The sequence below is a fragment of the Elaeis guineensis genome, chromosome 8 (genome assembly GCF_000442705.2).
Source record: "Elaeis guineensis isolate ETL-2024a chromosome 8, EG11, whole genome shotgun sequence".
Classification (NCBI taxonomy): Eukaryota; Viridiplantae; Streptophyta; class Magnoliopsida; order Arecales; family Arecaceae; genus Elaeis; species Elaeis guineensis.
In genome coordinates, this window is record NC_026000.2 from 11,274,837 (window position 1) to 11,301,068 (window position 26,232).

At 34.6% G+C, this 26,232-nt stretch overlaps 1 protein-coding gene across 3 annotated transcripts in view; it reads left to right on the forward strand.

Annotated features, from left to right (window-relative positions):
- The first annotated feature begins 6,708 nt into the window (after positions 1-6,708).
- The window catches only part of LOC105050063 (uncharacterized), a 28,055-nt gene continuing 8,531 nt past the window's right edge, over positions 6,709-26,232 (forward strand). For 2 of the 3 annotated variants that reach the window (XR_002165192.3, XM_010929916.1), the window contains exons 1-12: positions 6,709-6,954; positions 7,032-7,216; positions 7,352-7,513; positions 11,029-11,159; positions 13,166-13,286; positions 13,420-13,715; positions 15,201-15,325; positions 16,496-16,539; positions 19,056-19,187; positions 20,666-20,743; positions 22,049-22,131; positions 22,278-22,400. Coding sequence is in view for 2 of the 3 variants with exons in the window: in XM_010929916.1 (XP_010928218.1) it covers positions 6,846-6,954; positions 7,032-7,216; positions 7,352-7,513; positions 11,029-11,159; positions 13,166-13,286; positions 13,420-13,715; positions 15,201-15,325; positions 16,496-16,539; positions 19,056-19,187; positions 20,666-20,743; positions 22,049-22,131; positions 22,278-22,400 (1,589 nt within the window). In the remaining variant the exon portion in view is untranslated. The remainder of the gene's footprint in view (positions 6,955-7,031; positions 7,217-7,351; positions 7,514-11,028; positions 11,160-13,165; positions 13,287-13,419; positions 13,716-15,200; positions 15,326-16,495; positions 16,540-19,055; positions 19,188-20,665; positions 20,744-22,048; positions 22,132-22,277; positions 22,401-26,232) is intronic. The other variant, XM_010929918.4, reaches the window with a different exon arrangement.

The window sequence follows — 26,232 nt, forward strand, 5'->3', positions numbered from 1 at the left end:
TATTATACTAAAATATATTTATTATTACTTCTATAAATCATTAATCTTATAAAGATATATTAATTATTATCATAGAATTGATATTTCGTTTATACTTATAATATATAAATATTTAATACTAATATTTATTTTAATTAAAAAAATATTATAAATAGAAGTAATATATTAAATAATTTTATTGAAGCAATTTACTAAATAATTACATTATATAAATATAAGGTACAATAATACATTTCTTGTATAATTTAAACTTAGTGTTAAATTTTAATATGATAATAATATAACTAATAATATATCATAAATATAATATAATATCATATAAATAATATTGATATAATATATCAATAGTATATTGATATATTAATTTTTTTTTTGCAATAAGAGATATTTTTATTCTCAAATTTTAGTTCAAAATCATTATTGATGATTTTAGATTCCCGACCTCAAAGATGAATATCCTATCGTTGGATTGGATGATAATTTGAGGAATGAGAATGATTTGAAATCACTATTTTATATGATCCCTATGATGCGATCAAGTATAGTAATCTCATTATTTTTATTTATATTATTTTTAATCTTTTTTTTTTTATAAGGCCATCATCCTTGATCTTCTGTGATCATCTCATACCAAACACTCCTGGCCTTATTGGAGATCATCTCAAATAGTCTTGTCTTGTCAGTGCTCAGCTAGCGATATTTCAATGTTTGATAGGGAGCGATATGTGATGATGCTTTTCTTCGAATTTTAACAAGTTCGAGTAAGCCGGACTAGCTTAAAGTTAGTTTAAACATCAACATAGATGTGTGGTTATATTGGCATTTGTAAGGGGTGACATAGTAAAATTTTTGTCTAAAGATTCGGATTAATCCTCCAAACCGTCTGAAGACTAGTTTAAATCAAGTATTAGTCGAAGACACATGTGGTGCAGGGCCTGGCATGAAAATAATTTTTTAATATTGTTATTCTATTTTTGAGATATTGTATTCTTATTATTATTTAAATTATTATTATTAATAAATTAATATTTTAAAAATAATATTTTTATTATTATTTTAAAAATAATATTTTATTATTAATTTTTTTAAATTAACTTTTAAAAAATAATATGTTATTATTCAAATAGTATTTTTAAATTAATAATAAAAATATTATTTTTTAAAATAATATTTTGAAAAATAATATTATTATTATTTTAAAATTAATATTTTTATTTTTGCTTCAAATTATTATTAATAATAGCATGATAATATTTTTTTAATTTTTTCCTTCCTCTTCCTAAATATTTTTTTTTCTTTTTTTTTCTTTTCTCCTGGCGCCACCACCCCCACAGTGTAAGACCCAAGTCATGACCATCCGCACCACCCCCACCGCAGCTCCGCCCCACCATCGTCCATGTCGGATGCATGAAAATAATTTTTTCGATGTTGCTGTATTTTTATTATTACTCAAATTATTATTAATAATAAATAAATATTTTAAAAAATAATATTTTTATTAATATTTAAAAAATATTTTTTAAAAATAATATTTTATTATTAATTTTTTGAAATAATTTTTAAAAAATAATATATTATTACTATTATTAGTATTTTTAAATAATATTTTGAAAAAAATAATATTTTATTATTATTTTAAAATTAATATTTTTTACTTCAAATTATTATTAATAATAAAATATTAATATTTTATATTTTTTCTCTCCTTCTCAAATATATTTTTTTAAAATTAATAATTTAAAAAATAATATTTTAAATTATTATTAGTAATGAAATAATAATATTTTTTTCTCCCTTTCCAAATATTTTCTTTTTTTCTCTTTTTTTCTCCTAATCTTCCCTTCCTCCCACCGTCTCCCCCCAGCACCCACCCTGCGGCGTCCCTCAACTCCAGCGCCACCAACCCCCCTCCCCTCCCATTTGCGGTTTTGTCCGTCGTCGTCCCCTCCTGTTTCCTCCCTCGGTCCTGGAGAACTCGAGCCCCTGTGTCTCCGCACGAGCATCGACAACCGCTCCTCTCCTCCTCCGGCTCCGATGACACCAATCCGACCCCACCCCACCGCCATTTGCACCCGGCTCCATGTGACCACCAAACCTCCTTCCTTAGCTCCGATGCCACCAACCCTCTCCCCTCCCCTTCGCGGTCCCATCCATCGCTGTCCCATCCTATTCCCTCCCCCTCCCCCGAAAGAACCCAAGCCCCCGTGGCTCCACATGAGCATCGACGACAGCCCCTCCCCTCCCTCGGCTCCGATGCCACTAACCTTCCTCCCCTCTCCCAGCTCTCAACCCCCTGTGCCTCCCCTCTCCGGCCCCGACCGCAGGCGGTTGCTAGTGCTCATGTGGTCGCCGGCTTGGAGCGGCCAAATAGGGAAGCTTGGATGGTGGCTAGGGTTCACCAGTGCTCATGCGAAGCCATAGGGATTCGGATCGTGACATTTCGCAAGGGGCTCTCTTGAATCAGTGAAAATTTTTAATACTTTTCTATCCAGATGGTATAACCAAACTTATTAGAGGAGCAAAGTTGGCAACACCCCCAACATTTCTCTACAGAGTATATATATATATATATATATATATATATATATATATATATATATATATATGCGCGTGTTTCTATACATATGCACCAATTCCTGGGTTAATAGAGTTGCTGCTTTCAACACAAAATAACAATAACAATACACACACACATATAGACATACATAAATACATACATACATACATATATATATATTATATTTATATATACATAAACATACAAATAAAAATATATATATACACATATATACACACACACATACAAACATACATACACACATACAAACATACATACACACATACATACATACATACATATATATATACACATACATACAAACATACACACACACATATATATATATTTATATATACATACACATACACATACATACATATATATATACATACATACACACATTCATACATACATGCATATATATAGATATATATATATAGATACACACACACACAAACACATACATATATATATGTATGTATGTAGGTCTGTGTGTGTGTGTGTGTATATATATGTGTGTGTATATATATATATATATATATATATATATATATATATATATATATATATATATATATATATATATATATATATATATATATATATATATATGTATGTATGTATGTATGTATGTATGTATGTATGTATATATATATATATGTATGTATGTATGTATGTATGTATGTATATATATATATGTGTGTGTATATATGTGTGTGTGTGTAAGAACTAGGTTATATTTGATTTGGGTAGTTGGATTCTCGAATAAAAATGGAAATGAGTAAATTCTACCCGATTGATTTGAAAAAATTCTATTTTCATTCTGATTTAAAAAATAAATGGAAATACTCCGATCTTCTAAAATCTAATTCCTACTCTTCTTTAGCATTCAAATACCATTCTAATACTTATTCCGATTTTGATCATGGATCAAATATATCAAAAAATATGATCATTCTGATTCCATTCCAATTCATCTCTATTCCGGCACCAATTCTAATTTTGGTTGCAAATCAAATGCCCCCAGCATCCTTTGCGGGCTGCGTGGATTACACATAACTATGGTCATCTTGAGATTTGAACTGGTGTTGCTGATTGCTCTGCTGGAATTAGTTCAAACTTAGTATCCAGCATTTAGTACATCAGAACCCTGCGCATCGTCTGGCTATGCTTTTTGTTAAGTTAAAACTGATCCTGGCTGTTGGGATGCTAGGACTCTTCTTTTGAAAAAATGCATTGATATGATGGTCTAAGAGCGCCCTCAGTTTACACACTCCCTAGGTTGAGCATCCCGAGTGTTCATATCCACCGCAAAGGACATGGGAGACTAAAGAGCCTCCAAAAGACCTCCCTCTGTCCCAATTCAAATAGGAACGATATTGGAACTGTTGTAATTGAAAATGGCCTTCTTTTGGTTATCTGTGACTGGAATTTGTGAATGTAATTGCAGCAGTTTGGCTGGACGAAGCTGAAAGAGGTATGGTAACCTCTCTTCTTTTTTTTTTTTTTCTTTTTTTTTTTTTTTGATACAGAAAAGGAAGTTGGAGAGGGGCAATCTGACACAACTATCTCGACCAAGCATGACCATAGGAGTCCAAACCCACCGGAGAATGTTCGATTTGAAGTTGAGTTTGGATGAATAGGCGGCCTTCTTCCTATTATATAGATGAATTCAATGGATGAGTACGTCATCTCATTATCATCAAGGGCCAGAAGATCAGCTGTCATTTTTAGATTTCATTTACTTTTCTTTTATAGTATAATAATTATCATATTATATTATTTTATATCTTGTATTAGTTTGGTGCTTTACTATCTATGTCAGCTTTTCTATCTATTTAAAAGTAAAAAAAAATTTATCATGTCAAACTAATGCCCCTCTTATCTTGTCACATATGCACCGATAGTGAGCTCTAATTCAAATTAAAAAGTTAACGGAGGATATTGTAATAAATTAAAAATATAATATTGACATTATAGCAATAAAAGATACAGAAGATATTTATAAATTGATATATATTATAAAATAATATTTATTTTTTAGATAGATGAATAATACATGATTTTATAGAAAGATAGTTATGCATATTATATTTGTTCAAATATCGTTCATTAATGTCTTTTTTTCTTCTTCTTCTTCTTCTTCTTCTTCTTCTTCTTCCTTTTTTTTTTTTTTTTAACAAAATCCATTGGTTGTATGAGTTGTATGGCAATTAAAATGCTGTCTACAAATACTTAACAGATGGGAACAATTAGAGAAAATGAAAAGATTTTCTTTTTGTCTGCTTATAAGAAAATGAACTTTTTCCTTTTTATTGTGAAAAATATTTCCATTATGTGGGTCCTCTGTCTATACTTTTCTCAAAAATTTAAGTGAGGATGATCCTAAAAACATGGTCATACAAAATTATTTCTCTCGTAAAAAAGAGAAATGAAAGAGTAAGATAGATAAGCAATATTATTATCTTATTGAGTATTTGACCATTTATCCTTCAATGATGAAGGAAATTTCTATTTCGTGCAAGAGAAATCTCTCTCTCTCTCCCTCTCTCTTTTTGATAGGTTATCTAGACAATAAATTTACCCAAAGACAGCAAAACCCAATAACTCCCTTAAATACTCGGAACGAAACCTTCTCATGCAGAAGTCTCGCCAGAAGACCTCCCTCTATTGGCAGCCCAATCAATTGGCCTGTTTCCCTCTTTAAAAACATGTTGAGGCTCGGGAACTAATTGAAAATGTTTAAATATGGATCCATAGTTTATGATAATAGCACTAATAGTACCCCAAAAATATTATATTTCGGACTATCTAGATCCTTTGATCAAGTCTTTATATACGGTTGCCTATTTGGTCTGAAATTTCTTAATTGCAAAAAAATACTTATATTTTTGTCTCCATTTTGTCATGGATTTGTTAGGAGCCATTTTCTTCTAGACAAAGAATAATTTTTTTTGAATATTATCACTCCCAATCATCTTCTATAATACAACAGCAAATTATGTTCTATTCGAGTATTAAAATTTATCTTGATATATCTATAGTTATATAAAACACAAATGATCTTAAGGTTGATTGTCGCTCCATATATAGTTTATTCCCATATGATTCATAGCTCCAAAAAAGCTTTCAATATTCAGGCTTCCACTGTTAATATTCAGCCTCACAAAGAGGAAAAAAAGGATGTGACATCTAAATGCATCATATTTTGAATTGCATATAATCACCATTGGTGATCATCTAATTTAGTTATTAGAGTGACTTTAAATATTCAAGTAAACTTGAATTTGTAGATAAGATTATCACTTCTCAATCTGTATTGCAAAAGAAAAAAAATAATAAAAAATTTAATCCACAATTGTCAAGCTCCATCTATCATATGAACTATTTTTGTTAGTACAAAATATTAACTCTAATTACCCAACCTAATAAGAAAATAAGTGCCCTCACATGCCGGACTAGGGTTGTGCCCATGATGGTCCTAAATATGGGTGGCAATGCTTAACCCATTTAACTTGTTCTAACCTCTCATAAGTTGGGTTAGATTATTTATTTAATAAAAAAATCGATTTACTTTTGAATTTTTCATCTATTTAATAAATAATCCATATATGGATTCACAGATTTTTAATCTATCTTATGTCCGAGTCGACATAGTTGCCACCCTTGTCTAATTATTATAGGATCTTGATGTATGGAGTTTGGATCTAGCATGTAGACCAAATAGTCTAGATTTAGCTTGCATCCATGATGGTCCTAAATATGAGTGGCAATGCTTAACTTGTTTAACTTGTCCTAACTTCTCGTAAGTCAGACTAGATTATCCATTTAATAAAATAAGTTGATTTACTTTTAAATTTTTCATCTATTTAATAAATAAATCATATATGAATTCACAGATTTTTAATCTAATGTTCGAGCCGACCTAGTTGCCACCCTTGTCCAATTAATGTGGGACCTTGATGCATGGAGTTTGGATCCAGCCAGTAGACCAAATAGTCTAGATTTAGCTTTACTTGGGTTGGCTAGATTCGGCACACCATGACAAGACGACGCCGACATTGCCCCATTCACGCGCATCGCACGCTACCAGCGCTAGTCGGTTAGGGTCGTAATTGTTGCAGTCTTGGCACGAGGGAGACCGACTCGAGACCAGAACGAAGGAAACCTATAGCGCGAAGCGTTTCTTGCGCGAGAGGCCAAGCAGTGGGAGCAGTCGTCAAGTCGGAGAGCAAGAAGGAGACCGCCCTCTCTTTCTTATTCCCACCGGAATACCGGAAGAATAATGGCGGCCGCCATGATATCGAGGCTGATGAGCAGGGTGCGACTTACAAGGCCATCCCCTTTCTTGGATCCCGCTTCCCGTAATTTCGCCCACCGGCCTCACTATCTCTGTACGCCCTGTTATTCCGTTTCTTTATCCTCGCTAGGTTTTCTTTCTTGATTTATTCTCCCATTATTCTTGATTTAGTTCCACTGCAGGGCCACTGTTGGCCACTGTTCGAACACCGGCATCATCAGCAAACGCTTTCAAGAACGGGTTTCAAGTCGTCATCCGAGCCGCCGTTTTGGTTTTCTTCTTTATTTCCGGCCGCTTTCTTGGCCGGCGCGTTCGGAATTGGATCGCTAGAAATGTCTTATGCCGATGGCAGCGAGGTCTCTGCCTCACCTATTCTTTCCTTTCTTTTGTTCATCTTCTTGATGTCGTCGCGCTTCTGGTTTCGAAGTATCCTAAGCATAGTGACAAGAATCGAAGTTTCGTTGTGTTCTTGTTGCTGCGTCTTTTTGCAGGATGGACCCAAACCTCTTGCGGCATCGGATTCTCTACCGAGTTTCGGTGGAACGGAAAGCTTGGTCGATCAAGAAAGGCAGCGTATAGAAGAGATGCTCAGAAGCATGGGAATGCCGCGTGGCTCGTATCCGCCCTTCAGTGTTGCGGCCAAGGGTCAGAAGGTCGATACTAGTACTGTTTCATCGAGTCTCTTGTGACGATCCATGATGCGTTTGTTTAGTTTTACGTACAATTGAAGATGGCTAGTTGTCAGGCTGCTCTCTCTCTCTCTCTCTGTGTGTGTGTGTGTTTTTTTTTTTTTTTGCTTTTTCTTGTTCTTTTTCATTGTTATGTTATTGTTATTTGTTTATCTTTCTTCTTTTTTGTGAGCTCTGAAACTATACCTTTAGCTGGTAGGTGCACGGATTCATGTGCTTGATGATTTTTGCCAGTCCATGGTCTAGAATAGCTTGCTATTTTTTCCCACGATTTTCTTTTCTTTTCTCTGCTTCAGATGAGTTTTGCACTTGATGTTCTTTATATTTCGTTGGCATGTTAGTGACAAGAATTTGAGCTCTTATTCTTGCCTTTTTGCTGGATTATGTGTAATAGGACGGACAACTTAGTTGTGCTCTGAGTGGCATTGGTGATGGAGATCATCTTTCAGTTCCAAAATAGATTAATTGCAGTAATATGATGGTAATATTCACATGTACTAGAACATAGGTTGGCTAGGGAAATCATTCCATGCTATGTAATGTCTGGTCATCTAAAAGAACAACATGGAACCCATACAGTAAGCACAGATTCAGTCTTTATTGGCTTATTTGAGATTTTTGTTCATATGGTACCAAATTTATCTTATCCGATATGTTAAGCCACACGTTGCTGCCTGTTTCAATATCATTTTGTGTTTGATGGTGAAAATCTATAATCTTTCATTGGTAGCATTTGGTTTTGGGTGATACCATTTAATACTTATTTGGGATCAGAATGGGTGATGAATCAGTTAAATAACTATAAATGTGAATTAGAGGAAAGAGAAGAATGGGATAAGAAAATATTAAGGGTCTATTTGGATATTTCTTTAGGATTGGGCTGAAAATCCTGTAGAAATTGGGCATGTTGGTGCACTAATCTTGTACTTTCTAAGTGCCTATCCAAACCCAGCCCAAATTCTAGACTTTGGACCATGGTTTTGAAAACCAACTCGGAGCGCCCAGTTCAGGCCGTACCGAGCCATACCGGTGCTGAACCGGATCGATTCAAGCCCGATTTTCATCATCCAAAAATTAAAAAAAAAATATTATGAACCGCTTGGTTCGGGTCTGAGCCGGACAATTTGGGCTTGAACCGGGCAGTACGCAGTTGTTCGACTCAAACCGTCCGGTTTGGCTGATGTTGGCTTGTTTTTGTCTCAATCTCTCTCTCACACTTCCTATCACTGAGAGTAGCAGGAAAACTCCGAAAAAAATGCGGATTAAAGATATACCGCCACTGGATCTAGTGTCAGGGTCAGGCCTGTCCGCGAGCTCTATAGGATATTTTATTTTTTGATCTTATGGGGTTCACCCAATGAGATTAGTGTGAGCACCCGTTTGTAACTCCAAAAAAAAAAAGATATGTTTCTTCTTCCTAGCTCTCTTTTCTCGCTTCCCCTCTTCTTTTTTTTTTTTGAAAATTTGTGAAAAAGTAGAATCCATATATATTGAGTATTTTTAGATTTTTTTAATTGATTTAAGTATTTTAGGATCCAGTGATATCTAGTCTATGTATTGATTATTTAGGATTCTAAATAACATAATGTCACACTTAGATTCATATCACACCCAATTAAAGATTTATCAGAGTAATACGGGCATTAATTAATATCATTAAATATCAATTTGGATTTTAAAATATTCAATAATCCATAAAAATCTGATTGGACAATCCCTCCAAAAAAAATTAGCATGCTGCTAGTTTGGCTAGCATGCCTACCGTACCGTGTGTCGGTACGATACCGAACCGGCCGGTGACCGGTGCGGCCACCGGTATCAATTTTCAAAACCTTGCTTTGGACTGTAGGAGGTCTTCTTTTTTTTTTTTGTTTCCACCGGATTTGGGCTGGATGGTATATGGTTGATATAGAGCTATGCTTAAATGGATGGAGCGATCCAAAAATCCTATAGAATTTTCGGCCCAATCCTATAAAAATATCCAAATAGGCCCTAAGTTAAAAATGGTATCTAAGCGTTACCATTATAAGCTAAACCAGGAGCATTCGAGGTTGTCAAATATAATCATATGAATGCTTATATCTTTTTTTCATCTTAAGTTTCTGCTCAGGCTTTCAAAGCCTACTTATTTTTCGAAGTGACTATGTTGACCACTTGGCCTTGTGCACGTTGTTTCCACAGTTCATCTGAAAATTCAGTCTATCAAGTGTTTACTGATACTCTGTTACAGACTTCATCCTATAAAAATATAATTTCTGTATACCATACAATATGATACAACAATATACTAGATTGTATGTTATTTGCTATTGCTTTGTTTCACAGTCTTGCATGGCTTAAGCTTTATGTAGATACCAGCTAAATATGTTTAATAAAAGAGGTTAAGATTGTTTTTTTATTTTTTATTTTTCTAATAAAATCCGAACCAAATTCCTACATTTATTCTAATGATAAGCAACTTATTCTAGTAGTCTTATTAGTGAAGGAAGGCCTCTGTCCTTCCTCAAATAGTGCAACAGAATCGTGTGCATCTTTTTTGGCCTCTTGATTTATCATATCATTTTTTTTTTCCTCTTTAAATCATCTAAAATTTTTCTGTATATGCTTCTATTTCATGTTGTCCCTTATTTTTCTTTCTTTATTTTGTGGAATTGATAATAGTGTTATGCCTCATATTTTTTGCAAAACTAGTTTCTAGTTGATCGAGTTATTTGTCTTAATGGTTTATTACTTTATGAAAGTAGCTTATGTTAATAATGGACATATTTTTCTAGTTCCTTAACCATTTAATAGCCCATTCAGATGTTTAAACCATTTAAATGCTTTAGTGATTTTTTAATGACTGTCTAATAATTGTTGACAACACAGTGGGATCTTTCATAAATATAAACTGGATTTTGCAAATATGAGCATGTCTTCATGCCATGTTTTGAGGTTTTGAAACAGTAGACTGACATCCAGTTTCTAGAAAAGTTTGAGTGGCTTAAATCAACTTAGGGCTTGTTTGGGTAATACAGCTGGAGATCGAGCCCAGGTCCTGTTAGATTACCCGAATAGGCCTTTAGAGATAAGAATTCGGGTCAATTGGAGCTCAATTGTTCAAATAAAGCTTGTCTCTTGAACAAATAAATGAGTTATATTATAACTACGTTTATAAATATGTGTGTTTAATATTTGATATTTTTTTCATTTTAATAATTTTTATTGTTTAATATATGTACATATATATGTACATAATAAATATATAAATTGGTTGATATCAATGCACATGATAGGATATATATGTGTCCAAAAGATAGCTGACTTTTAGCTGTCTGATATTTTGATGTGGGAACTACTTGTATGGACCTTGATATATGATTTGCACATATATAATGTTATCGGTAATTTTTAGACTTCACTACCAACAAATATCATTTCAACAAATACACTGCAGTTTATTGACTTTATTCTATTGAATACTCTCATGAATATGCTAGGTCATTGTCAAATTCAAGATTCCTCCCACATGTGTGATATCACATCTTATTGTGGATCTTGTAACACATCTTGGACATAAGGCTGAACAGAATGGCAATGGTTCAGAAATGTTATTACGTGCCTGGGACAGGTTTGTACAAGCAATAATTCTTATAATTTTCAATTATTTAATATTTGTGATCTACTTTATACAATTCTTTTTTATTTCTTCTTGTTAAAATAACCATTTAAATTTTGATCCCAATTCATTTGAGTTCTGAAGCATTTGTGGAATTCTGTACCTCTATTTGATGGTTTGTAATCTTTTGGGTGAGAAACTTCCGAAGTTTATTGTAGTTATGGATGAACCAATGCTGATTTAACTTGCACCTTTATTGTGTCATGTTCATTCTATATACACATCTCTATTTTTCTGGTTAACTTTTTTTTTTTTTTTCCCGTTCTCGAATTCTTTCTTAAAAGTGAATCAAATGAAGCCGCAAGCTCACCCTTATAGCAGATTTTAAAATGAAAACAGCAAAAAGTGTGGGTCTGCATGGGTGGGTGAGTTAGCATCGGGTGTTGAATGTGCATGGTGCATGTGCTTTTGCATTCATGAGTGGAGCCTAAATTCTCACCTGGCATGACAAGTTTCTAGTTTGCCATGGGTTGTTATTTAAGGAATGAAGGCAGGTAAAATAGTCTATCCTTGGTGCTCCAACAAGGTAGTTATTTTTGCAAAACAAACTATTTTTCAAATCTTTTTCCACGGTCAAAGCACTGTTGTTGAGCATGTACTGGCTGAGGCAATCTTAGCTTCCCATATCAAAAATTTGTCGAGCTAACTTCCAAAACGAACATTAGATTGGCTCACATGTCTTTCACATTCATTGTCCTCTTATGTGATCCAGCTTCATTGTGAGGCTTAGATTAGTTTTAGGTTAGTTTGGTATCACGAACAATGGAAAATGCTTCCTCTTTCCGAAAACCTTCCTGAAATCTGTTCAGCTCATGGTTTTATTCTGACTGTCAATATTACAGGCTTACAGTTGGCATTTTGGTCCCTATTAATGACCAACCCCCACTTGTATGATGCTGACAAACCAGGTCTACACATTCTGGGAATGTTACAGGGGAATCATAGCAGTGTCCTGGGAGCGATAAATATTCATGTAAAAGGTTTTGAGCAAAATATTGATAATTTTTTGATTGTGGTTAGACTTCTAGTTCTTTCTTTATTGTCAGAACTCCTGAGAACCTTTGTTAGTAGTTTTGTATGGATCTCTTTGTCCTGTCCACTTTGAGCATGATCTGTCTATGTCTTTTCCCCTCAAGATGCTTTTTCTTCTCTGTTCTTGGCTGGTGATTACCACAACCTGCCTTTTTGTGGTAACAAAGACCTCTGCAAAGGCTTGATTCATATCATCTGGATTTGTTATCAAGCTAAACTCCCCTCCTTGTTCTTTTATCACTGTTCTGTTACTGCTAGAACTGAAGCTGTGGTTTGTAATCCATTCGGTAAGATCTGAATGGCTGTTCACAGGAACATGTTTGCCTTGTTCAGTAGCACATAACCAATTTTTGCAGTTCCTAGTCCATAGGTTCTCATTGTTACAATTTTTTTTTTCCATTTAAGTGTTCAAATAATAGTTATAATAGTATTTTTAGAAAAAAATGAAGACTAAAAGAATCATTACATCTTCATATGTGTCTACTATTATATAATATTCTCCCATGGTTTCCTTTTTTCAAAAAAAAAAAAAAAATCTAGTTTGCCACCCTATCAATGCTATTTAGCTCTCATGTCCACCCATATTGGCCATTTTGGTTATTGTTATTTCTATGATTGCAATTGGTTTTTCCCACATATTTTTGTTAAAACATTATAGTTATTAACTATTCTATGAGCTTGTTATGTTGGTCATTTCATTGGGTGTTATTAGCTTATTACTTACTCCTTAGATAGTCTGGAGTGATTTTATTAGCTATTCTCACTTAGTACTTGTATGTTATTCCTATGCTTTCATAGAAAGTTTGTAATCACTCAAACTATGGATGGTATATCTGGGTAATCAATCAAACCATGGATGCTAGATCTTTATAGAAACAATGTTCACTATCTGTTGAACTGGTGTAATCACTGCACTTCTGTTTCAGTGCAGCTGCATGGCAGATAACTCTCAACTCCCCAGAAAACATGAAGGATGTCGATGGAGAAAAACATGGGGGCAGTTTCTGCATTTTGCTATTTGAGTCGCTTGTTGGTTCTGAATATTGTGTTAGTTCTTCTTTTCTTTCTTTTCTTATGGCTAATTAAGTCATTAGTATTGTGCTTTCTGCCATTATAATCCTTTTCCATTAGGTTAATTAAATGAGTCATTTCAGAAGTTTCTAACGAACCTGTTCTTCAGGAGATTGAGTTCATAAAGCAGGGAAGCTTTAGCTTCAAAGAACTTGATGCCTTGGTGAGTGCACTAAAACTAGCTGGTAGAAAAGATGTGAAAAAATCAGTGGGAAAGCCCACACAGGGGTATGAGTTCAAAAGAGACAATAAGCATGGTGGTGCACAACTGTCTTCTGTGGAAAAGGCAGTGTCTGCTTTAGAGGCCATGGGCGTCAAAGTCTATGGATTTGATGATACTTGTGGTACTCCCATGGATGGGATGATATCATGGGATAACATTGCAGGATATGATCAGCAGAAACGGTATAAATATGATAATAAATACTTTTCCTTTTAACTATTTATTATTTAATAGCTTTCTTGTGGACTATGTGCATCTGATTTTTTTTTTTTTTTTTAAATATTGCATCATGCACAAACAGTTCTGTTCTTTTCTGCTTTGTATAAGTGCCAAGACAAAGTTAATGGATATTTAAATACAAGGCTAATGCACTAATCTGGTAATTAGGTATTCAATTTTTTTCTCGCTGACATCAGTTCTGCTGTGTGACAATGAATCATAGAGATGACATGATGAAGCATTTTATATTTTTTATATGTTTGAACTATGCTGCTTTATGGCTATGGATATCTTTTGCATCATTGGAGACTGTAAATTATATGACACTGTGGTTCTAGTTGAATGTTGCATATCTGGTTTTCACGTCTTTTTTTTTTTTGGGTTAGAAAAAGGTGGCTAAGCCTCCTTTTTCATCAAAAAAGGAAAAATTAACATGAGCATCCCCACCTGCAGAAAAGATAGGAGCCTCACAGGTCATCATTAGACTTGCAGAATCTCCTATACCCCCAATTTTCTTCTGTTCATGCTTATGTCATGATGGGTTTTTCATTAATAGAACACCTAGATAATTGTATGTGGGAAGGTGAGCATGCTATACCCCTTTCTTCATTAATGCAAATTAGTTACTATCAAGGGACCATACGGCCGGGGGCTTGTCTGGGTGTAATCTGACCATTATAAATGAATGCCTAAGCCTTGCGTGAGTCCTGGATTAATATCTTGATTCATGTGTAGTTGTTGGATAATCTGAAGTCTGTTCGAAGAGCCTAGCCTAGTCAACATGTGGATTTTAGATTGTGGTTGAGGGTTCAGGTGTCAGCATAGGCTGCAGGTCTGCTGTGGCCAAGGAAGCTGGGGTTAATTGGTGTCTGAACAAGGTAAGCCATGTCATACCCTGTCATGCTGTGATGTGTTTGAGGGTTTGAGGCTGCTGAATGTGAGGACTTTGGAGGAGAGACTAGGAAGGAGGATTGGAAGAAGGAAGGAGTGTGAGGAGAGTGGAGAGGTGGACAAGGATACAAGAAACAGGGGAGGGCAAGAAGAGGAGAGACGTGAAGACTGAGAATGAGGTGACAAGGAGGAATAGAAGATTGAGAATGAGGTGATGAGGAGCGATGTTGGGTGGAGAAAGGTTAGATTTTGATTGTTACTTCAGCATTTTCCATGTTTTGAGTGCCCTCTATAATATGTGCAACCTACAGCCAATTAGTTGGTTCTATGTTCCATAATCTTTTGAATTAAGAAGAAAAATTCCCAGGCTTTATGCTTTGAAATGAAAGGGGAAAGGCCAGTGACGTTTATTTGGTGGGATGACTTCTAGGATGTTTTCTGCCAAACAAGATTGTTAAGATAGTCTCTAATTTCATGCTTTCTTCTCCAGTTTTTTCTAAGGTTACCTTTTGTCTTTCTATGCAAATTATGGTGTAATTATGATTGAAATTTTGTAGGGAAATAGAGGACACCATACTTTTGGCATTACAAAGCCCCGAAGTGTATGATGATATTGCTCGTGGAACCCGTTCTAAATTTGAGAGCAATCGACCTCATGCTGTCCTTTTCGAAGGCCCACCAGGTTAGTTGCAATCTCCTATTATGATTTTAAATTTTTCTGAGACTCAGAGTTTATGCCTTTGTACATGCATTGAAGGGAGAACAAGTTACATATTGTTTTCCTTTTTTCCCCCAAGAGAAATATATGTTTTTGTGCTTTAAGCTTTTTAAATGGTGGATCTTGCTAGAACTATTTGCACTCGTAGAATTAGGGCATGCCTTTTCATATGGATGTACTATGTAGTTAGCAATGAATATTGCCATTGTTGATTCCTGACCTGGATGTAAGGTGAAGGGTGGATGTTTGGTTGAGAACTGATTGTTAAACAGCATGTCAAACAATATGTTCACGAATGCTAAGGTGTTTAGCATCAGAGGATTGGCAAACGAGGAATAATGAAACCAATCCCAGTTAATTGGGAGAAGGTTTGATGGTTATGGCTCATTCAGTTAGCAATGGCGTGAATAATCATAAATTAATTTAATCCAGTGGTTGTTGTATAGATGCACAATTGTCTCTTAAAAAGAACAATCTTTATGTAGCACCATATATATATATATATATATATATATATATATATATATATATATATATATATATATCAGATCTCTTAGCTTTGCAGATTGCTCAGCAGCCACTTCTTATTAGAATTTAGAGCATTAGAAAATTTATACCTAGAGACAAATTGATTAACAATTGTGATTGGGTTCACTGGAGAGTCGAGATTTTCCTTGACTTTACAGGTAGGTTTTCAAGGTTTGAACAAGCTGCCTAAGCTCAAAAATTGGAAGATGTCTTGTGCCCTGACGAGGACAGACCGACAGCAGAGTATATGGTATTAGATAATAATCTGCTGGATCTAAATGGAAATTTCTTTCTGTGAGAGGAGATATTTTATCCATAGTTCTCTTTTTGTTGTATGCCTTAGCAGTATAGATTACTTGTGAATCCATAGGTTAAAAATACATATAGTTAATCACTAAGTCAGTTGTTGCTTATGATTGATTATTTTTAATGTTCAGTAATGATAAACACATACTTGCCCTCTGAAAAAGTAACTTGAGTCCAAGGGAAGAAAATGCTTCATATGTTCCTTTTTGATTTTTTACAAATCCTCTGTTGTTCTTTCATTTAACATGCTAGGATAGGATCATTATTATATTTGACTTTTTCTCCAACTATGAACTTTAGGGACTGGGAAGACATCTTCTGCTCGTGTAATTGCTAAGCAAGCGGTATGGCATCCATATCTGTTCTTAATCTGTTGTTCACTTTTTCTTTTTCTGCATTTTCAAAGAGATTTCCTGTTCATTCATTGAGTTCATGTTGTTGAATATGTTATTTTTGTTCTCTAAACCATTCAAATGCTTGGATTACCTTTTTGTGTTAGGGCTATTAGCTGCTTGATTCCTCCCCAGAATGAAGCAAATTCTACTGATGCTATTAATTGAATACAATATGCAATATTTTGTTTAAAGTCTATTTGGGTGATAATAACTTTTTCAAAGGTTTTAAAATTGGAATCTTGTTGAATATGTTGTGAACTTATTCTCTTTAAGCTGTTGGTCAGTGCCAATGTTTTGATCGTCCTGGATGTATTTTTCCATGCTTGATCGGTTGTTATATATCGAGCATTGAAGATGTCATTATAATGTAGTGATTTCTTAGTGGGCATATTAAGGGTGAGTGATGATGTGACTGGGTTGGTTTCTGCAATGATGTGTGATGGTTGGCAGCTTTTTTTTTTTTTTTGGGATTGCTATTTGGATGCATGCGTTGATCTTGAAGCTTCGGCAATGCTTGAGTTGAGGGTTAAGCTCGGGTATTATTATAGAGTTAGTGCGAATTTAATTTTAGTTACAATGTAGTTCTCTATTTTGTTGGGTACGTTACTTGACTTTTCTTTATCCTATGTTTGGTTGGGGTCATGGTAGGGTGGATGGATGGAATTGGAAGGATGGATGGCCTCCATCCACCGTTTGGTTCAAAAAATTATAGGAAATATGGATGAAAAGGGAGAAATTGCCCATCCACCCTGGCCTACTAATTTACATCCTCTCAAATTGGGAGGATTGACAAAATTATCCCTCATTAATTTTTTTAATAAAATTATAATACTTCTTCTTTTTTTCATTCATATTATTTATATATATTTTTATATATACTATTAATCATATATTATTAGATTTTATTAGTTATTATTTTAATTTTAGTATATAATTTTGATAATTATAATTAAATATTCAGATTATCTTCTATTTCTCTATTTATATTTACTATTTTTTAATTAAATATTTAGACTAAATGATAAATTAATTATTTATTTATATAATTAAGTTATTAATAATTAATTTATAAAATCATGTATTAAATTAAATATTTATATAATTTTTAATAAAATTATGGATTATAAAGATTATAAGTTTATACATTTTTTTACTTCTTTAGTATAAATAAGTATTATAAATTGATAATAATAATATTTTATCAAAGAGTAGTTTAGTAAAAATAATATACAAATATCGTCCATCCTTCTTCTCATTCCTCCAATACCAAATAGAGGAAGGAACATTTCCATCAATCTTTTCATGTTTCACTAAACATATGAAAGGATGGATGGATTTCATAGTTTAGTAAAAATAATATACAAATATCGTCCATCCTTCTTCTCATTCCTCCAATATCAAACAGAGGAGGGAATCATTTCCATCAATCTTTCCATGTTTCACTAAACATATGAAAGGATGGATGGATTGAAATCCATCCATTCTTTCCTCCATCCATATTTCCATCCATCCTTTCCTCCATCCATATTTTCTCTTTCATCCGTCCATCCTTCCATCCATCCTTCATACCAAACAGAGGGTTAGAGTTAGATGTAGTTGTGGTCAAGATGTGGGTCCACATTTTTTCCGGGTTGTGAATTGCTAGATTGTCAAAGTGATGTGGGTTTAGCTCTACTTGATGCAATAGCATCCTCTCTTTCATAACCGCACTTCTATTATGTGTATGGGAGAACCTTGATGTAATACTCCATTGCTTATTCTATGCTTTTGAGATGGAATCGCTTAGTTGTTGTCAGACAACCTACATGGGAATTGGTAGCTGTTTCTAATATATCCCCTTCTATTACAAAAGCCACTTTTATTTTCTGCTGCATAAAAGATTTACCAATTGTGAAGGAGAAACTTGTATTTTTTATGATATTAATACAAACAATATAATCTTCTCGTTGGTTGTATGGCAGTCTCTTGTGGAATTTTACTGCATATTTTGTGGATCTATTTATTTGCAAGATACTCATATAATGGATCCCAATGTCCTGGACCATGACATTCATTAACAATTTCTTGATGAAAATATTTAATGACATTCGTTTTGGATATGGCATAGGGAGGGCTTAGATGTTTAGTGTCTTACTTTAGTATAGAAGGGATTCTTTTTAAGCATGTGGTGGATGCTGAATCACCAATTATCATGAAGAGTACAGACTATGAGCCTCAGCTCAAGCAAGTGGTACAGGGGTAGTGTTGTTTATTTCTGTTATTAATATCTATGAGACAACTTTCTTCACTTTCACAAATATAACTTGCTAATCACACAAAAAATATATTCCTTGGAAAATTGTAATTGCACAATTTGTGTTATCCAAGTGTTTTTCTTTTTAAATATGATTTACCATCTTCTGATCTTTACAAGTATATCATGTATTGTCATTTACTAACATGTTCGTATGGTCTTGCTGTTGCAGGGTGTTCCATTGCTTTATGTGCCATTGGAGGTCATCATGTCAAAATATTATGGTGAAAGTGAGCGGTTGCTAGGGAATGTTTTTTCTCTTGCTAATGAGCTTCCTAATGGAGCAATCGTTTTCCTAGATGAGGTATTTGGAGTCATTTTTATGTATTCTTCTACTAGCAAAGTTAAGACTAACACTAATATGATCAAGATCCACAGTCTCGATGCTAGATATTGTATCGGTACCTTATTAGTTCAGTACAATATGGATCAATATGATGCAGTATGTACCCTGTAATGAAAAAAGAAAAAAGAAACAGCCCTCCAACGATTTATCTCACTTTTTATCTTGGTACACCTTGATAAGGGTTGGTACACACCTCGGCACGTCTTGGTATGGGATGATACAGGGTGGCTCGGGACCTATACGGACCTAAACTTGAGTTTCATACAGGTTCCCACCCGATGTGCTACAATATGCCCTGGTGATACTCGTATGTTTATGGCCTTAAAATGCTGATTCTGGGTAAGATTTTCATATACATGTTAACCAATGTTCAAAATACCAAGTATTGAACCTATACCAACCAAGGGTGGATATGGCATATGCTGTGTTGCACCTAGTATCTACAACAGGTATTGATAGAGACACTTTGACACAACTCGCACACCCTTGATATGGCCTATTTTGGCCTCCATGGTTTTTCTTATGTTTTATTTCTTATTGTTATGCTTTTGCGAGAAATATGTTAAAAGTATTGATTTAAGTGCTCCAGTCATGTTTCTCGGTGTGTGGGGAAATTTTTATATTGCATATCTTTGACATAACATGATACAACTTCGAGCTAAAGATACATTTAAAATATAGATGCATCACAATTATCATTTGATGTGCAATTAGATTTAGGGTTGTGTCAATTGAAATTGCATGAGATCTAAGGCACGAATCTGGGGATCAAAAGATCATTAGATCCATCAACAAAAGAATTATCATTATTTTTTGAAATTAAATACTTAATAGTTCTCGTATTTCTCAAGAAATTAAAAAATGGGAAGGGGTGGAGACAGACTTACCAAACTAGAATGCTTTATTCCCATGAAAGTTGTCTTTTAATAGCTGCTGGCCTCTTCACCTTTAAATGGCAGAGAACAAACTCTTAAAAGCACAAGAGACTCATCTTAAGCAGTACTGCTCGGTTGGCCCTTAGTACAGGCCAGCTTGGCCCAATCTGCCCCATTTGGCCCAATATGGGCTGTTTGGGCCCAGTTTGGCTGATTCCAGGGCATATTGGTCCTTCCCTTGCTGGCTCCTAGACTGTACTCTACATACCAGATTGTATAGGTCCAGTATGAGCAGCTTCTAAATCCTTGGTGTATTTATATGCCATAATTTTAGAGATGAGCGTATTACGTGAGTATAAAGAGACAAAGTATGCTGTAAAATGTACAAATCCAAGCATAGAAACCCTTGTGGCTTTCTTACCATGCAATTAAATTTAGCCTTTATGTGTGTGTATGTATGTATGGACACCCCTCACACACGTGCGCGTGCACACACAGAGTGGCTTGTATTCATATGTGGAGTGATGTGGATCTCGTCACAGTTTTCTTCTATTTGTATAGGTTGATTCTTTTGCAGTTGCTCGAGATAGTGAAATGCATGAAGCTACGCGCAGGATTTTGTCAGTAATATTACGGCAGGTGGGGTTATTTTTTACTTTTATTTTACTGGTACTCCATTTCAATAATTTTAACATGTTAGGCCATGCATCATATCTCCAAACCACTGTGTTGTAGTTCATTCATGCATTATGATGATGGTAGATTGATCTAGCAATGTAAAGCTTTGATATTTTTAAACTGGTAGAAATATAAAGAATAATGAAGATAAAGTTCTAGAGCTCATAAGAGACATAGAAACCATATTCTATTATTATTGATAAGACATATTTTGTATAGATGGTTCCCTTCTTTCTCTTGCCAAGCCATACTCTCTCACACCTGCTGATGTTCACACAATCACACCTATAGTCATGTTTGAGCTAACACTCTAGTATAGAGATTGTGTGTATCAATAGAATTTGACTTGACATTAGAAGTTAAAATAGAGTGATGGACACTAGAAAAATTCATGATAATTTAGTTGTTCTGGTGAGAAACACTGGTGGATTAGTTTGTTCAAGTTTGGGCTTTGCTCATTGTGTTTTCCAGCTTAGGTTCAAATTGCTTAACTCTTCACATAATAGGATGAAGGACATGAAAAAGAAAAAGAAAAATGGAAATTCAAATGTATAAATTGAACAATATGTTTTTCTGTGCTTGCAAAGCATAAATTTGATTGGATTGCTCTTTTGAAAGGATAATGATACATCTGTAATTTATTGAGTGCTTTATATAAGCACAATCTTAATAATGATGTTCTAGCTTTTTTGTTCTACAACAAACCTGATCTAAATGGTTGGTGTCACTAGGTTCATTACTCCTTTAGATGGCAACGTCATGTTTAGAATAAGATGGTAAGCTGAAGGATCATCTTAGCTGCTGCTTCATACTTAAGCATTAAGTCAGGCTTAGGATTTTCCATATTCATTGTCAAGTTACATCCTGATTTCCCTCCTGAATTTGCCTAAGAAATGGAGGAAAAAAAAGGTGTGGCAACTCTTTTTATACATTGCATCAAATATATACTATTAAAAGGTTGCAGTCTTTTAAGTTGGCTAATGATGTGATTGTAGATTGTAAATTGCAAGCACTGTACTTTGGGCAACCACATTGCATATGATAAAAATTTGTGCTAAAAGATTTGTTTGTCAATGTCTCTTCCTATGGATATGTTGCTGAAATGGTTAAGGTTTGAAGATATTTTTGATTCAGTTATTAATACCAGCTTCAGTGGTTGAAAGTTCTATATTTTCTTCATTTTTTTTATGGGTTGAACTGGTGATAGTGTTGTTACACTTGTGTGATTATATCAAGCCATTAAAAGAACAGTCTGCTGTTTCGCAGATTGATGGATTTGAGCAAGAAAAGCGCGTGGTGGTTATAGCTGCAACCAATAGAAAGCAAGACCTTGATCCTGCTCTCATCAGGTGAACTTCTTTGATGTTTTTGTTCCTGTGTGGAGTCGAGTACTCGAGTGGATGTTGCTGAATCTGTCATGGTTCTTTCTGGATGCTATGCATGCTAGCCAATTGATCAGAGCAATCAATTTTTACATGTGCATCTTTTCTTCCAGCCGCTTTGATTCAATGATCTCATTTGGTCTACCTGACCAACAAACTCGTGAAGAAATATCTGCTCAGTATGCAAAGCACCTAAAAAAGTCTGAACTAGTTCAGCTTGCCTCAGCAACAGAAGAGTAAGTGCTTAGTTGAACATTTTTTTCCATTATTTACGATAATTATTCAACTGCATACAATTTGTTGGCTTTTTTCCTTCCATTAGTTTTCTAAAGTCTAATTAATGCCTGGCTTTAGGTATGTTTATGCTCAATAAAACAAGATCTTCATGTCAGTTTCTCTGAACTAGCTTATTGCAGAACAAGGTTGTGAGATGTTTAGAAGGCTGCGTTGATACTGGTAGATTGGAGTTGAACTTTTTTAGTGCCTTTCTGGATGGCTGGGTAATTTTAGTTTAAAGTAAAAAGGGAGGAACTTTTGGATAGATGATTTCTGGAACAGAAACCATCCAGAGCCCTTAATTCCAGAAGAATTGGGGTTATCTGTTCCACTTGAGAGGGGATTTTCTTATATGGGCTGCTATGAACCAAAGTTTTCCATCACAATTTATGCTCTCTGTCCATTGCATAATTTCTCCTCCAACTCCTAATTTTCTGGCCATGTATAGATTAAAGCATATCTTATTGCAAAGGATAAGATGCTCTGCTGCCCAAACAGGGCCTCAATGGCATGAGTGACATGGACACAGTAACCATAGTTTATCTGGGAAGCTAACGTTTATTTAGAAGGCAGTTTACACTGCAATGGTAATTTTGACATTACAGGATCTGTGGTCCATCTTGCCCCTGCTTCTTCACCCTTCATCCATCTTAGCTCCTCAGCCATCCCCATTGTGGTTACATTTTCTACTCATATACAAGACATCCTAATGATAGGGTATCTAGGCATCCGAGATCCATGAGGGGATGTTTGGATGCCCAACACCCTTGGCTGCTGATTACTGCACACTAACAGGACTTTTTGAAAAGAAGTGAGAAAAAGAGAGACTCGGAGGAATGAGGGGATCCTTTTGATCCTCATGTCCCGATTTTTTAGGGATAAGAAAAATCACTCTTCAGATGGAACAACTAATCGCTGAAATATCTGGATTGGTTGATTGACAGGATTCCCAATCTCTCTGATTTCTCCTCTCCTTTCTCAACTGCAAAAATTTGGATGGTGCAGTGTACCCATAGACAAGTGAGTAAGGCATTCAAACAGGGCCTAGTCTCTGTTCTGGATTAGTCCAAGTGTACAACTTTCAGCAGAACGAGATTTTAATTTTATCTTACTGCAGTTATCTTATTGTATGGCATATTTCGTTATTGTTTATATCACGGTTAGCATGCTTGTTCTGTTGTCTAAATTATTTTACACACGACTATTTCTTTTGGTTACATAAGCTGTAGAATTCTGTTTTGATCCACCTAGAGCATTCTTTAGTCATCTATCATGGGCTTGGTACCAAGTATCTCTGTGACAAGCCCAGCAAGGTCTTGTACCCTGTCCCACTTTCTTTTCATCAGGATTATCAGCGGTTTTTTAGTGTTTCTTCTTTTTCTTCTTTTTATTGCCTCCCCACCTCCCAACCCCACCACGAAAATATATATATATATGTGCTCTTACTACATTTTAACAATCAGAAATGGTCAAAAGCAACATATTCATTTCTTGAATTCCTGAGGACGGTTTGTACCATGAGCTGAATTTCAGAGAAGTCCTCTCCATGGTTTGGCCACCACCTCAAAACTTGGGGAGCAGAGTGATGTATTGTTTAAGAGAAGTTGTTAGGAAGATAAGATGCTTTCCATGAAATGAAGTATAGGAATTATAGAGAATTGTATGCAGGAGCTGGGAGGAGCCACTTATGACTTTGAATGATAGACCCAATCGTGATGTTTATCGATCCTAAAAGATAAATAAGTTGACCTCCTTGAACCAAGTATCTGTATATAGCATATTGTTCATGCTGTGATTGATGATGTTAAGCTATATCAGGCATGACTACTCCGATCGGAGAGAAAAAAGATTTCCTTCAATCCATTCAATTTGGATCTCACAAAAGAAAAAAAAAAAGATGATGGAAAAATTGTGAAAGTAAGGCTTAAATTTTCTTTTCTTTTATTGATTAATTCTTCGTATCATAAACTGATATACGTAGCCTCTATTTATAATAGCAAGGTATATAGCACCTATTTATAATAATGAGGTTTCGTTTATGTACAATTTGGATTGGAGTCATCTTCTTATCTTCTAGAAGGACATTCACCATTGAATAAGTTAGGTTGGACTCCTCTTCCTAGCTTAAATAGGACTTAAAAAAAGGATGATGAATATAAAAAGTTATGAAAAAATACTAAAATTTTACAGAAGATAGATCTCGACTTCTACATCAATTTTATCTTCTATCGCTCTGCTTAAATTTTCACAGATTAAAAGATATCATGTGGTCAAAATCTTTCTTGAAAAGAAAAATTTTGGTTTGATCAGCCCATTTTGAAGTCCAAATAATAGAATTTTGGCTCAATTTAGCTCTTTTAGAGGCCATCCCAAAGTTGTAGATCTCGAAAAGATACTCATTATTTTTTTTAATAAAAGAGACCATCTCCATCGAGCATCATATGACTAAGATATTGCCTTCTGAAATTTGGCGTGTGATTCGACTTCTTGATATGGTGGATCTTGCTTTTGGATTTTGTCTAGTTCTACTCGTAGTAGCCAACGTGATCCACATCGAGTCCATCGACTATGATGATCTTCATGGATATTTATAGTAGTCAAAGTGGTTCACATTAAGTCTGATGATCTATTTAGATTAGAGCTCCTCTTGTTTAGGAGATTTAGCTTCTACTAATTTAGAATGAAGATAGGAAATGCTTGCTTTCCTGCCTCATGGTTGAACCACTTAGCTTTACTCGAAGATGATTTTCAGCCTTGATCTTTCTTGCTAGATGATAAATCTTAATCTCTAGACATAGAAAACAATTTTGCTCTACAGGAATTGCTGGTGCTTGTGTTGAAGGCGCCGCTAATTGATACACCGTCTATGTGAGTGGGCAATCTTCTCCTTTAGTTGTATGAGACGTACCTTCATCTCATTATCCATCAAGATAGAACTAACAGCCATACTTGTCTTTGTCCTTCGATGTACTTCAAGCACGAGTAGCCTTTTTTCCAACTGCATGCATTGCTTATGCATCTAGACCTTCCATAGATGTAGAGGACCGAAGTTCTGATACCAATCTAATCCGATCCGAGAGAAGAAATGTCTTTCAACCCACTCAACTTGAATCTCTCAAACTAATGAAAGAATTGCAAAAGTAAGACTTAAATCCTCTTCTTTCATTGATTTCTCCATACCATAAATTGAGGTACATAGTCCCTATTCATAATAGTGAGGTACATAGCTCTTATTTATAATAGTGAGATCCGTTCTTGTACAATTCGGATCGGATTCTTCTTCTTATCTTCTAGAAGAATGTCCATTGTTGAACAAGTTGAGTTGGACTCCTTTTCCTAGCTTAAATAAGATCAGATCTCTAAAAAAATATGATGAATATAAAAAATCATGAAAAAAATACTAAAATTTTGCAGGACATAGATCTCGATTTGTGTATTAACTTTGTCTTCTATCGCTCTGTCTAATTCTTCACGAGATTGAAAGACAACCTATGGTCAAAATTTTTTCCAAAAAGGAAAGTTTCAGTTTGACCAGCCCATTTCGAAGTTCAAATGATGGAATTTTGGCCCAATTTAGCTCCTTTAAAGACTGTCCCAAAGTTGTAGATCTTGAAAAGATATCCAATTTGGACAAAAAAGATCATCTCAGTCAGTATCATATGACTAAGTTATCGTCTCCTAAAGTTTGGCATGTGATTCGGCTTCTTGATGTGGCAGATTTTGCTTTTGGATTCTATCTAGTTCTACTCATAGTAGCCCACATGATCCACATTGAGTCCTTATGATGGCGAA